At 44.7% G+C, this 12,100-nt stretch overlaps 1 protein-coding gene across 4 annotated transcripts in view; it reads left to right on the top strand.

The window, feature by feature from the left end:
• LOC119894095 (genetic suppressor element 1-like) overlaps positions 1 to 12,100 on the top strand; it is a 38,708-nt gene that overhangs the window by 21,191 nt on the left and 5,417 nt on the right. For all 4 annotated transcript variants that reach the window (XM_038706610.1, XM_038706611.1, XM_038706613.1 and 1 more), the window contains exons 2-9: positions 465 to 641; positions 2,159 to 2,358; positions 5,612 to 5,778; positions 5,883 to 6,086; positions 7,173 to 7,328; positions 8,107 to 8,408; positions 11,018 to 11,345; positions 11,459 to 12,066. In XM_038706610.1, coding sequence (XP_038562538.1) covers positions 465 to 641; positions 2,159 to 2,358; positions 5,612 to 5,778; positions 5,883 to 6,086; positions 7,173 to 7,328; positions 8,107 to 8,408; positions 11,018 to 11,345; positions 11,459 to 12,066 — 2,142 coding nt within the window. The remainder of the gene's footprint in view (positions 1 to 464; positions 642 to 2,158; positions 2,359 to 5,611; positions 5,779 to 5,882; positions 6,087 to 7,172; positions 7,329 to 8,106; positions 8,409 to 11,017; positions 11,346 to 11,458; positions 12,067 to 12,100) is intronic.

Genomic DNA, 12,100 nt, shown 5'->3' with positions numbered 1-12,100 from the left:
TAATAATGTTTGCATGTAGACACTCCCGAGGTCTTAAGATGTGTTTGCTGGCTCCCTTGAGGAAATGGACATGTGTGCACTCATGTGTATGATTTGCTATTAGGGTCACGGCTCTATTTGACACAACTCTACTCCCTTCACTCTGTCTCGAGTGGAGCTGACCCACTCGTATGCGCTCACTATGATGTCCAGACACAAAGGCATAAACACACACACGCACACACTTGTCCATTCCCTTCAAACACACGGTAAATGAGATACCAACTGTGTTTGCTTTTTCATACAAAATAATTCAAAGCTACATTTTCTTCTTTGAGAAAGAAGTGGTAATCGAATTCCCCAGATGACAAAAGAATGACACACTTTTGCTAACTGGATTGTCCGTGTTTTATTTAGAAACTTACTGGTACAATTTCTCGATATATCAAAGCTCCTCTCATACTTCTTCCCACTCTCCTCCTCAGGTATGAACCATGAGTCCAATAAATCATCATTAGGAATGATCTCCACGGCAACTCGCACCACGGCCACCGTCAGTCCCCTCAGCCCACTAACCAATGGGAACGCAGCTGCCCAATCTGCAAACTCCGGATTCGCTGCTGCCCTGCGTAAACTGGCCAAACAGGCAGAGGATCCCAGAGGTAAGCAGTGATCTTAACAACATTGAAACGCATAGCTTCAGCATCTCCAGTCCCCAGAGATCTGACATGGTCCTGACCTCTAAACCAAGAAACAGAGCTGTAAAAACAAAATTAAAGGAATAGTTCAACATTTATGGGTATGAGGTACGATATTACCTTTTCATATGGAGAAAACGGTTTAAGCTTAGTCCCCGTACAACCACAGCTTGTCATTTATACTGTTTTAAACAAACGAGATATAACATGGCTGGCCAGGCTAGCTGTCTCCCCCTGTTTCCAGTCTTTATGCTAAGCTAAGCTAAGGTAACCAGCTGACAGCTGGAGTTTCATATTTACCTCACAGACATTGGAGTAGCATCTCCTCATCTAACTCTCAGCCAGAAAGCAAATGAGTGTATTTCCCAAAATGTTGAGTTCTTCCTTTAAGATGTGAACGAGGTATTAATGAACGAAAATTGGACAGTGTATTGCAACACAGTGCCAATAACTGTATAAGTAGATCAATTCACAGACCAAGGTTGTTTTGTGGACTAATGTGAAACGTTTTACTGCCTGGTAGCTCTTTGGTTTTGTGTGTGTGTGTGTGTGTGTGTGTGTGTGTGTGTGTGTGTGTGTGTGTGTGTGTGTGTGTGTGTGTGTGTGTGTGTGTGTGTGTGTGTGTGTGTGTGTGTGTGTGTGTGTGTGTGTGTGTGTGTCCCCTCACTCAGCTCATTGGTGTCCTAATGAAGGTGTTGAATAAGAGCTGACCTTCTCTGACCTCTCCCTCTCTGCCTCTTCCTTCATCCATTTCCATTCATCTCCTAATAATGAGAATCTAATTACAGTCAATTATAACAAGCTCTCTCTCTGTCTCTTGTCTCTGCCACTCTCTCACCATCTCGTTTTCTCTCTCTCTCTCTCTCTTTCTCTCTCTCCCTGTAGCGCTTTCTCTACCTAAAGCTCTACATGAGCTCCACTTTCTCTCCATGTCATTATTTCCTCCTCCTTACCTTCTCTGAACATGTTTGTGTTCGTCTACTGATTAGTGAGTGTAGTGAGTAATGGTAGAGTGAATGTTACAGACAACACACACACACACACACACTCTCTCTGTATCACATTTAACACCACCCCCTTCGCCGTGTCACATGCCAGCCTCTTTTTAACACCTTTGTTTATGACATCCTCCCTTCGTTCTCTTTATTCATTTTGCATAAGTCTTGCACACACACACACACACACACACACATTTTGTACTATTTCCTCATCTCTTCTACCTCATGCGTCTTTTTACACTTTATTTCTGTCACATTTTTGCCAGAATGTTTTTCATCAAAATGATTGAATCACTGTTTACCCCGTCACAAGCCAGTACACTGACAAAAAATATAATTTTTTCTTTTTTTGTATACCACCTGTATTATGTCACGGGGGATTGTTTGATCCTGAAATCTTTTTAATCTGATCAGCCGTCTGATAGCGGCAGTTTATTCCTGCCTCTCCCACTGTCATTAACACTGTCTCTCCCTCCGCCTCAGGTTCTGCCATCAGCGGTGAGTCATCTCCAGTCTCTTCCCCGGCCACCAGCCACAGCTCGCCAGTCACCACACCTAAACGAGGCTCATTAGGGCCCCTTCTGGGCCAGACCAGGGGCCACGGTGTCCCCAGCACCCCTCCAGTCGTCACCATTGCACCCACCAAGACCAGCAACGGCCTGTGGAGGGCCGACGGACGACAGGTAAGACAACCGTCATACCCGCTGGTGTTCCAGATGAGTTTGAGACAAGGCATCTGCTGTTCTCGCTCTGTTTATCTGTACTTTTTGTTCCTCTGTCTCACTGGTTTCTCTTTTTCTCATTTCTCTCTCTCTCTTTCACTCGCGCTTTCTCTCCGCACAGATGAGTTGTCTGCCTCTCTCTGTCTCCTTTATCCGTCCTGCTGTTGCGCCCTCCATTAAAGAAATAGTCCCAGTGCTTGTCAACATCAAACTGTCAAAACCAGCCATCCCTCCATTGCTTTCTTTCTATCACCCCACTCTCTCCTTCTCTGTCTTGTCTCATTCTTTCATTTTCATGCTTTCACCCCTCTGCCTCAACCCCCTCTTCCTCTCGCTAATCAGTCCATGTCTTTTTCAGCAACACATGAGGGGTTTGTAAAGAAACACTGGCGGCTGCAGAGACTGGCACCTATTGTGTTCAGCTTCCTGCAGTGTGTGTGTGTATGTGTGCACTTGTGTGTACTTGACCCTTCACCACAGAAGGCTTAGGATGTGAAGAGGGACCCATGTATGTGTGTGCACGTCTGTGTATGTGTTTGCTTGTGGGTGTGTGAGTGAATTTAAGGTGGGGCGAAGAACCAGGCCCCTCACACAATGCAGGGGTTAGCCCCCACAGTAGCCACTTCCCACTGGATCAGAGCTGCCTTTCTCCCCCTTCACAAAGACCACTCTGTGGCTGTGCCTGCCTGGGGCTCCCATTCAGACATTCAGAGAGAAAGAAGGAGGGAGGGAAGCAGGAAAATAGAGAATAGGATGTTAAGAAAGGAGGGGAGGGAGAGTAAGAATGAGCAGGAGAGCGACAGAGAGAGGGCTCTAAAGCTTTGCGTAGATTCAGTGTTTGTCCTTACTGTGCACAGCTTGTCCTAGAACAGAGAAAGACGCAGGACGGGACGATTTAAGCAAAAGAAACAGTTTGGTTGTGTTTATTGCTGCATCTGTGAAAGCTGTTAGCTGTGTGCGGGGTCAGGGGTCAAGGAATGTGATGGCTCCAGACCAGACCCTCCGTGTGTCGTCTCCCCTTCTTATTTTGAAGCAGTGAAGATTTCTGAATGATAGAGAAAGAGAGAGATCATCACTGGTTTGAATCTGCTTTCCATGACTGGCACATTCAAAACTATTCAAACATATTCAAAGCACAGATATTTCACTGCAGGTCAAGACATGACTAAGGTAGCAGATTGGGTGTTGCTGGGAGAGGTCATTTGTTTGTGGTTTGTCTGTCTGACCTGCATTGCTGTCTGTTCCATATAGCAACAAGATAGGACAGATTATAGTGGCTTTTCTGGCAGCTATTTCTTCTTTATAATGGAAAAATCTGTGTCCACAAAGAATTTTTCCACTATGTATTTATAATTCCAGTGTTGAAATGAAAGACAATGTAAAATTGTGACTCCAAGCAGCGTCAGTCGAACGGTTGGTCGGCCCGCCACTTCTTTTCCGGGCTGAAATATCTCAACAACTATTGGAAGATTTTGCATTAAATTTGTACAGACATTCATGGAGCCCAGAGGATGATTTTTAACCACTTTGGCGTTCCCCTGACTTTTCATCTAGTGCCATCATCAGCATTCACATTTGTCTCAGCTATTTTTATGGCCAAATTCCTATAAAACTAATGACATTCCCATCAGCCTCAGCTGTTTAGTCCTAATATATAAATGTTAGCATGCTAACATGCTAAAGTAAGACGGTGAACAATATACCTGCTAAACATCAGTATTTCAGGATTGTCATTGCGAGTATGTTAGTATTCAACATTGGTGTGTAGCTCAAAGCACAGCTGTGCCTAAGTGGCCTCACAGAGCTGCTAACACGGCTGTAGACTCAATTTAAAGAGGTCATATTATGCTTTTTGGCTTTTTCCTTTTCCTTTATTGAGTTATATATCTTTTTGTGCATGTAATAGTTTTGCATAGTGAAAAAGCCCAAAGTCCAACCCAAAGGGAGTTCCCATCTCCCACAGAAAACAGCTTGTTTGCAGTCCAGCCTTTTCTTCCACTTTCTTGTGACGTCATAAGAAAACATACCGTATTTTCCGCACTATAGGGCGCACTGGATTATAAGGCGCACTGTCAATGAATGGTCTATTTTCGAACTTTTTTTCATATATAAAGCGCACCGGACTATAAGGCGCATTAAGCGAAACAAAACAGTCAGATAAGTCAGTCAAACTTTATTAAAAAACAGGTGCAGGTACACCGTGAACAAGTCACCAGTTCATCACAGAGCACATAGAGACGAACAACCAAGAAGGCCCGCCTCGAAAGTCATTGATATTAATGTCCCGTGCTAACGCTGTTGCCTTCATTCGAATCAAGACTGTAGAGACGCTTCTACCTGCTGCTCTCTGTTCAATAACCCACTGTTCAATTTTTGTCCTCTAACTGTGGCCATCTCGCGTTGTTCCCGCGGAAACTCTGTGTGGTCTTCTTTACTTGGCGCAGGTCATCTTCTTGCTTCCTCCACTTCCGTACCATTGATTCATTAATGTTGAATTCTCTCGCTGCTGCTCTATTCCCGCGTTCTACTGCGTGAGTGATAGCCTTGAGTTTAAAGTCTGCGTTGTAAGCATGTCTCTTGACAGATGCCATTTTGGGGTCACACTGTAATATTATGGTGAAGCACAGTAGGCCTACTGTATGTATTACTCCGCGACGCTCATGACTACGAGCGCCGTGTACCACACAAAAAGAATAATGACACATGACATAGTAAGCAAACTGGGACAGATCCACACCCAGAACATGGTATGCATCCTTGCCAACTGTTTAACTATTTTAACTGTAATGTAATATGCAAGTTTGGGAAACATCCTTTTGTAATTTGTTTTTTTTTTTTTCATGACTGCTTTTGGCTTTTGTCATGGTGGTGATTTGAAGGTCAGAATTTTTACTATAACCAGTCAAAGATCAAATGCAACTTTGTGGCGACCATCTGAGTGGGAACCTCTTAGAGAGACAGAGTGAGTGATGAAGGAGAGAGCAGTTGGCCAGACACTAGGATCATCTTTCCACTTTGATCTGGACCTGTTATGACACATCAGACCCACTTTTCCAAGCCGCTGAGCCTCAGGGTGCAGCTCGTGGGGGGGTCGTCGCTCCTTGTCATTTCCTTCTCCTCTTTTCCTGAACTGCTCAGTTTAAATCTAGCACACACTCAAACCGCATAGATTTGATAGTAATGTCAGCTCTCTCACTGTCTGTCTCCCTGTCAGGTTGAGCCGAGTGTTCAGGGACTCAGTAGGGAGCGGGTGAGTGCTGAGAGCACCCAGGCACAGCAGGATAAGAGGACTCCGCCTACCCCTTCACCTCACCCCTTGGCCCACCCCTTTGGCCTTACCCCCAGTTCCGTCATGCAGGACCCCAGAATACAGAGCCTTAGGTAAGTGTAGCACAACTTTTCATTGATTTATTATAATCCCTTAAAAATCTTTATATTTGAAACTACATTAAACATTTTGAATGCGGTGTGCACTTGTTCTGCAGTTTGCCCGGGCAGATGCACCCTGTGGTTCCCTCGGGTGCCGTCCCAGAAGAGTACCTGAGAGCGCTCCGGCCCTTTGCCACCTCAGATGACCTCCGACTGACCTCTTTATCCCTGAGTCTCGACCCTGCTGCTGCTGCCCATGCCGCAGCTGCTGCTGCTTATTATCATCCTGCCTACCTGCACCACCCACTGTCCCTACCAAGGTAACACCACCTTAAACTCACAATCCTTGACAAGCTCATGTTATCTAGTCAGAATCTTTGTTTAAATTCTAATCAAGACAAACATTAAGACATTCATTTGATTGAACAAAATGACATTTTTGTTTTGAGTATTTCTCCAGTTAGGAGTATATTTTAGCTTAAGTGAAGTGCTGGAACAAACAGACAGAGTACATGGCTTACATGTGATCTTGTTAAACAACACTGTGTTTTATCGTACCAAAGTTTTTGTGGGTAATTTTAGGAACGTTAGGGTACAAACGCCATACTATGCAGCTCTGTAGATTTACCACTGCAAAACTACCAGTGATAAACATTCCATCTTTTAACATGACTAAAACACTACTTAATCCAAATTACACTGTTTTTGGTACATACAGTGTACATGTAAAAACAATTATCGCATACACTAGACAGCAAGGCAAGGAAACATTATTTGAATATCACAGTTCATACACAGGGTAATACAAAGTATTTCTGATAAGACAGTGAAGAGGAAATTGCAAAATGAATCTGTATTGTAAAATACACAAAATAAGCACTGAGATAAAAAGTACTAAGATGAAAAGTGAAATAATAAAACTTATGGTGCTTGTTTTAAACAGGAGTTGTCAAAAATCTAAATTGTTTCATTTTGATATACTAACATTGAAGTTCACTGTGTACTTATCTTATGTGTGCTCGCAAAATTAGAAAGAGCATATTTAAAACAGTCAAAAGTTTTATCAAAAGCAGTGGTGAAAAGTTGATGTCCACAGGGGATCAATTGGCATTTATGTTAGAATGCTACATTGAACAATATAAAAAAATCAGTGCTGCTAAAAACCAGCAGAACTTCTGTAAATACCCTGTTTAACTTTCTACCTAATCATCTTAACCTAATGTAACCTACATTTTTCTTTCAGATTTCATATTTCTGTACCTATTTATTACCCTATAATACCTCCTACAACTTTACTGCTGCGATGTTACCTTTATATATCAAATAAACTTCAACCATTTTCACACTTGGACTGTGCAGATACAGTCTGACTGGCTTGCATCTGTCTGTCTGTCCGTCCGTCACAGGATGGAGGAGTCTCTGTGTCTTTCTGCACTGCGATCGCAGTTCTACTCTGTGCCTGCAGGGGGCGCCTTCCCTCCTCTCCACCCCTCTGCCCTCCACTTGCACCTGCCTGGAGGCCGGTACCCCGGAGAACTAAACCACACAGCGCTGGCTGAGAGGTAACACACACACGTGCATGTATGCTCACTCTCTCTCTCTTTTCTCTCTCTCTCTCTCTCTCTCTCTCTCTCGCTCTGTCTGCAGGGCTGTGTAATCTCTCTCTGCAGGGTAGGCACAGGTTGCTGAGTGTCTGATATTTTTAGCACACACCCCACAGTGCCTCCTATACACTCATCACATGCACTGCCCTTCATACACACACACACACACACACTGCACACCCCTACACATACTTATGCACATAAAATCTCACACACATGCATATCCCTTCTTTCTTTCTCTCTATTTAGTTTCAGTACGTTGAGCTCTTTTCTCAGTTTCACAATACACATTGTTTCCCTGTGGCATAATGCGCGGGGGAAATGTTTGTGTTTGAAATGGATGGTATTTATCGTCTGGTTCTGTAATGGCTCCTGTGTATCCTGTAGGTTTGTTTGTGTGCTATTGATTGCTAGTGAATGTGTTCTGCTGCGTGTGTGTATGTGTGTGTGTGCGCAAATGTGGGTCCTTTTCCTGTGGATACCTATTAAGTGTTCATCTGCTCTTGCTCAGTCATACTGTGTATGGATTATTTTCCTCATGGTAAGTGGATAGTGTGTGTGCATATTTGTGTGTGTTTCTGTGAGTGTGTGTATGTTTGAGCAGAAATGTTTGTGTGAGGTTCACCAGTGTGTGGTTAATATCTGCCTCATGTTGGGTGTTGCATCTCTCACCTTCTCCCCCTGTGTGTGTGTTTGTGTGTGTGTGTGTTTGCATACTTGTCAACCTCCCCCACAGGCTACAGATGGAGAATGAGCTCCGCCAGCGAGAGAGACAGCAAGAGCGTGAACGAGAGAAAGAAAGGGAGCGCGAGGCAGGGCTGGAACGAGAGCGGGAACGGGACAGGGAGAGAGAGAGGGAGGAGGAGAGAGGGAGAGAGCGGGAGAGAGAGCTGGACAGACAGAAGGAGAGGCAGAGGGAGAGACAGCAGCAGATGGTCAGAGCGGCGGAGAGCCACTACCTGGCTGAGCTGCAGGCTCGGAGGGCACCACCGGAGGACAGGGCCAGGCCAGGGGAGAGACTGACCCCGAACAGACTGGGTACCTACACACGCGCACGCACTCACATGTGCACACGTACACACACATACATGACCAGATACCCAGAGATGAAGTAACTGGCATTCTGTATAGGGCTGACCCCAAATAATCGAAGATTCGATGCTTCGATGGGCGGAGCCTGATTCCACTGTCAATCTCAGTCGAAGCTTCGCAGCGAAACGGGGATCATGCCATTTTGGTGATATGGGGGTGCTCAACGTCTGATTTTACATAGAACTAACAGTTTTCTCCCAATAAGTTAATATACAGCCTATTACAATATACATTTCAACGTTTAAAGCTGTAAATAAAAAAATGAGAAAATGTTTTTAAAGTGCGTGAATAAAGCCAGAATTGTAACCCTAACCCTCAAGGTAGGGGGCATGTGTAGGCGTAGCATGTGTGAGTGTGTAGTGGCAAAAGAGGAACTTGCTGTAGAGACGGAGCTTTAACTTCACCGTTGTTGTGCAGAGTTATCCACACCTCGCGGGACGTTCGGATCATTTGTCACCGTTGATGAACCACACAAAGAATATTACATCATTTTTAGATAGTACTTGAAATAGACCCGCGAGTAATGGCGATGTGCATGCAGCTGTCGGCTGCACTGCATGCATGCAACATTCTGCACGAGACCAGTGAATGGCAGGTGAGCAGAGAGAAAAGGGTCAACAATAAGACTCAGTTTAGCTGGAAATGTACAGTGTAATTTACAGAGACTAATGAATGGAGACGATTAAAGCGGACCTACCGTGTGTTATCCCCACGCCCGCTCGCAATCGCCGCACGCAAACACAGTACATGATTCGACTATCAGTCGACTATAGGCAAGACTTGACAATTCTGATTTGACCATGTAAATCTTTAATCGGGGACAGCCCTAATTCTGTGTGATACAATCCAACTCAGGTGTAAGCAACATGAAGAAGGAAAAAAAAAGTTGGATAAACCAAATTTTTGTTTAAGTAAATTAATTAAAAAGAACAAACAATGTTGTGTGGAAAGACACTGCTCCTGCAGAGTCTGCTGGCTCAGTCCCCATCCACACTATGGCGTTTTCATTTTAAAACGGAGACCTTTTGTTACGTTTGCACCTCCCGTACAGACTAAAACTGCAAAAACAAAGACCTAAAATGGAGAAATCTGAAAACGCTGCCAACCCCGTTTTCGTTTTAAATCTCTGTGTAGCGTTTCAGTGCGGACGGGCAAAAAACGACTTTAGAAACGATGACCAGACGATCATGTTTGGCTCTCTGATTGGGTCTTATAAGTCATGCAAAGCAGAAACACAATGCTACTGAAATATTTTGTACTGTGCAAATAACACTTACAGCCTACACCTGTACTGTGCATGTCGCCTTTACTTTGACTCCCAGTCTGTTTACCGCCGCCACAGCCACTTTTAACTCCCGTGTTTTTTAAACAAAAACAGAGTAGTGTAGATGGGGCCTCAGGGAGTGAGGAGGTGGAGGAAGGGCCTTTTGTAGGTGGTTGTTAATTGGATTTGGCCCCCTGAAACAGTGAACTAAGGGCAGATACACAAACACTACACAGAACGTGAACTGATTTTTCTCATTTGAAATCAGAGACAGAGAGACACTCCGAAGGACACCTAAATAGTTTTAAGCTTAAGAAGTTTATATTTTTGAATAGTCGCAAATTATAACCTTTTTGTCTTGTTATTGTGACGCGTAAGGATACTTGTGTTGATTAGAAATTGTGCCTATTCAACACTTTGGTTCAGACTCAAATATCTTGACATGTATTGGCCAGATTGCAATGAAATTTGGTATGGATATTTATGGTCGCCAAAGGACAATTACTTATGATCATGGTGACGCCCCGACCTCTCCTCTAGCACAACCATTACGGCTGAATTTTAATTTGTACACAAGCATTTATTACAATCTTTTGGGCAAATTTTACATTAAAATTTAACCTGCTTTTCAAAATTTTCCTCTGGTGTCACCCTCAGGCCAAAAATGTCAACTCTGCCCCCAAGTGATCTCATAATCTAAACTAAAGCAGACTGTTGTGAAATTTGCTGACTGCAGAAATGTTTGCCAACACTGAAACTGCTTATAGTAACTGCTTGACCTTTACCATCGTGGGTTGGTGTATGTGTATGAAGTTTACTATGTTTGAATCTTGAAATTGGATATTGTGCCTTTTGTGTTTTTTTGAGTGCTTTTCCTTATACTGGATTCACATTCACAGTATTGTAAACACAGTAGTCAGTTGTGCAGTAGCAGTAATTGCACATCAACTTGTTGCACAGTGTTTCGCTGTTTTAAGATGAGCTGTCTCAGATGAATTAAACTATGTACCTGATCATAGTGCCACATTTAGGAAAATATTTTATTTCTTACCATACAACTAGTAAGGCTATAACTATAATAATAAATATAAAATTATGTAAGTCTAATATTATTATTATTTGTGACCCATCATCTTGTACACCCTTGTCACTGCAGTGTAAGATGATGAATGATCTCTGAATATTATAGAACAGATGTTTTGCTGTTCATCCAAATGTCTACAGACATAGTACTGTGACCGTGACTCGTCTAAGAACTAACTCATGGTCTCCAAACTCCACTGTTTTTCAGATAAAACCAAGGATTCAGAGCACCCAGGTTTCCCAGCACCCAAACCTCTCTCCCTGCAGCCTGGCCTACACTCCTCCAGGGGCTCCGTCCCACACCCAGTGCCCAGCCTGGTGCCTTCTCACCTGGGGAAGCATCATGCTGCTGCTGCTGCTGCTGCTGCTGGGGGGATCCACGGTGCTCTGACAACAGCTGCCATGATGACTCAGAGGGCCAGCGAGGCAGCGTGGTTAACACGGCAACGAGGACAAGGCCAGGAGAGGGAGGGTCCGCTGGAGATGGGCCTCAGGTCACCTGGGAAAGGTGTCGAGCCGAGGAGAGACAGCCACAGGTGAAAATGCCTAAAGAATGAGCTTTAGAAAATTATTTATACTTTTATAATGTCACTCAGTGTGGCGAGAATTTAAATGAAATTTTTTATTTTGCTTTTGTTTTCCTAAACAGAACCAATTTAGTCCATCACAACCCAGGCAGCAAAGATATACCTCAATGCCTCGGTGCTCCACCTCCCCTTATCTCCCCCAAAGGTCCTCATCATCCCCCTGCCCCTCCAACTACACTGTGGAACCCAGCCTCCCTTGTCGACACCCCTGCAGACTCCCGCAGAACACTTAACCCTCCTACGCCGCCAAGTCGGCCTCCTCCAGGACTGACCAGAGCCGACAGGGCCCCCCTGAGCTGGGGGGAGAAGCTAGAACAAGGAGGCAGGAGGAGGGCAGAAGGCACAGAGAGGTACACCTCCCTGAGGGGGGCTAGTTTACATGAAACAGGCTCCTGGAACAAGGCAGAGCAGGACAGAGCCATCCAGAGCCTCTATCACCGGCACCACATCAATAACCTCCACCAGAGATCCAGTGTGACTCTGCCTGCTCCAGGTACCTGCACTGACCCGGGGGGGCGGTGCCAGGTTGCCCCTCCGTCTCCGGTGAGGGAGCGACAGAGTCAGCCGCCCGACAGCATGCTGGTGTATGACGAGGTTCTCCAGCAGCACCGCCGGCTGCTCAGCAAGCTGGACCTGGAGGAGAAGAGGAGGAGAGAGGCCAGAGAAGGAGGTGAGGAGGATTATGAAGGATAAATAGGAGGCAT

Source organism: Micropterus salmoides, unplaced genomic scaffold (genome assembly GCF_014851395.1).
Source record: "Micropterus salmoides isolate LMB-PRFRI ecotype aquatic unplaced genomic scaffold, ASM1485139v1 Ms_hic_scaffold_8, whole genome shotgun sequence".
NCBI classification, from domain to species: domain Eukaryota; kingdom Metazoa; phylum Chordata; class Actinopteri; order Centrarchiformes; family Centrarchidae; genus Micropterus; species Micropterus salmoides.
The sequence above is the reverse complement of the archived record's forward strand: the minus strand, read 5'-3'. Positions and strand labels throughout refer to the sequence as shown.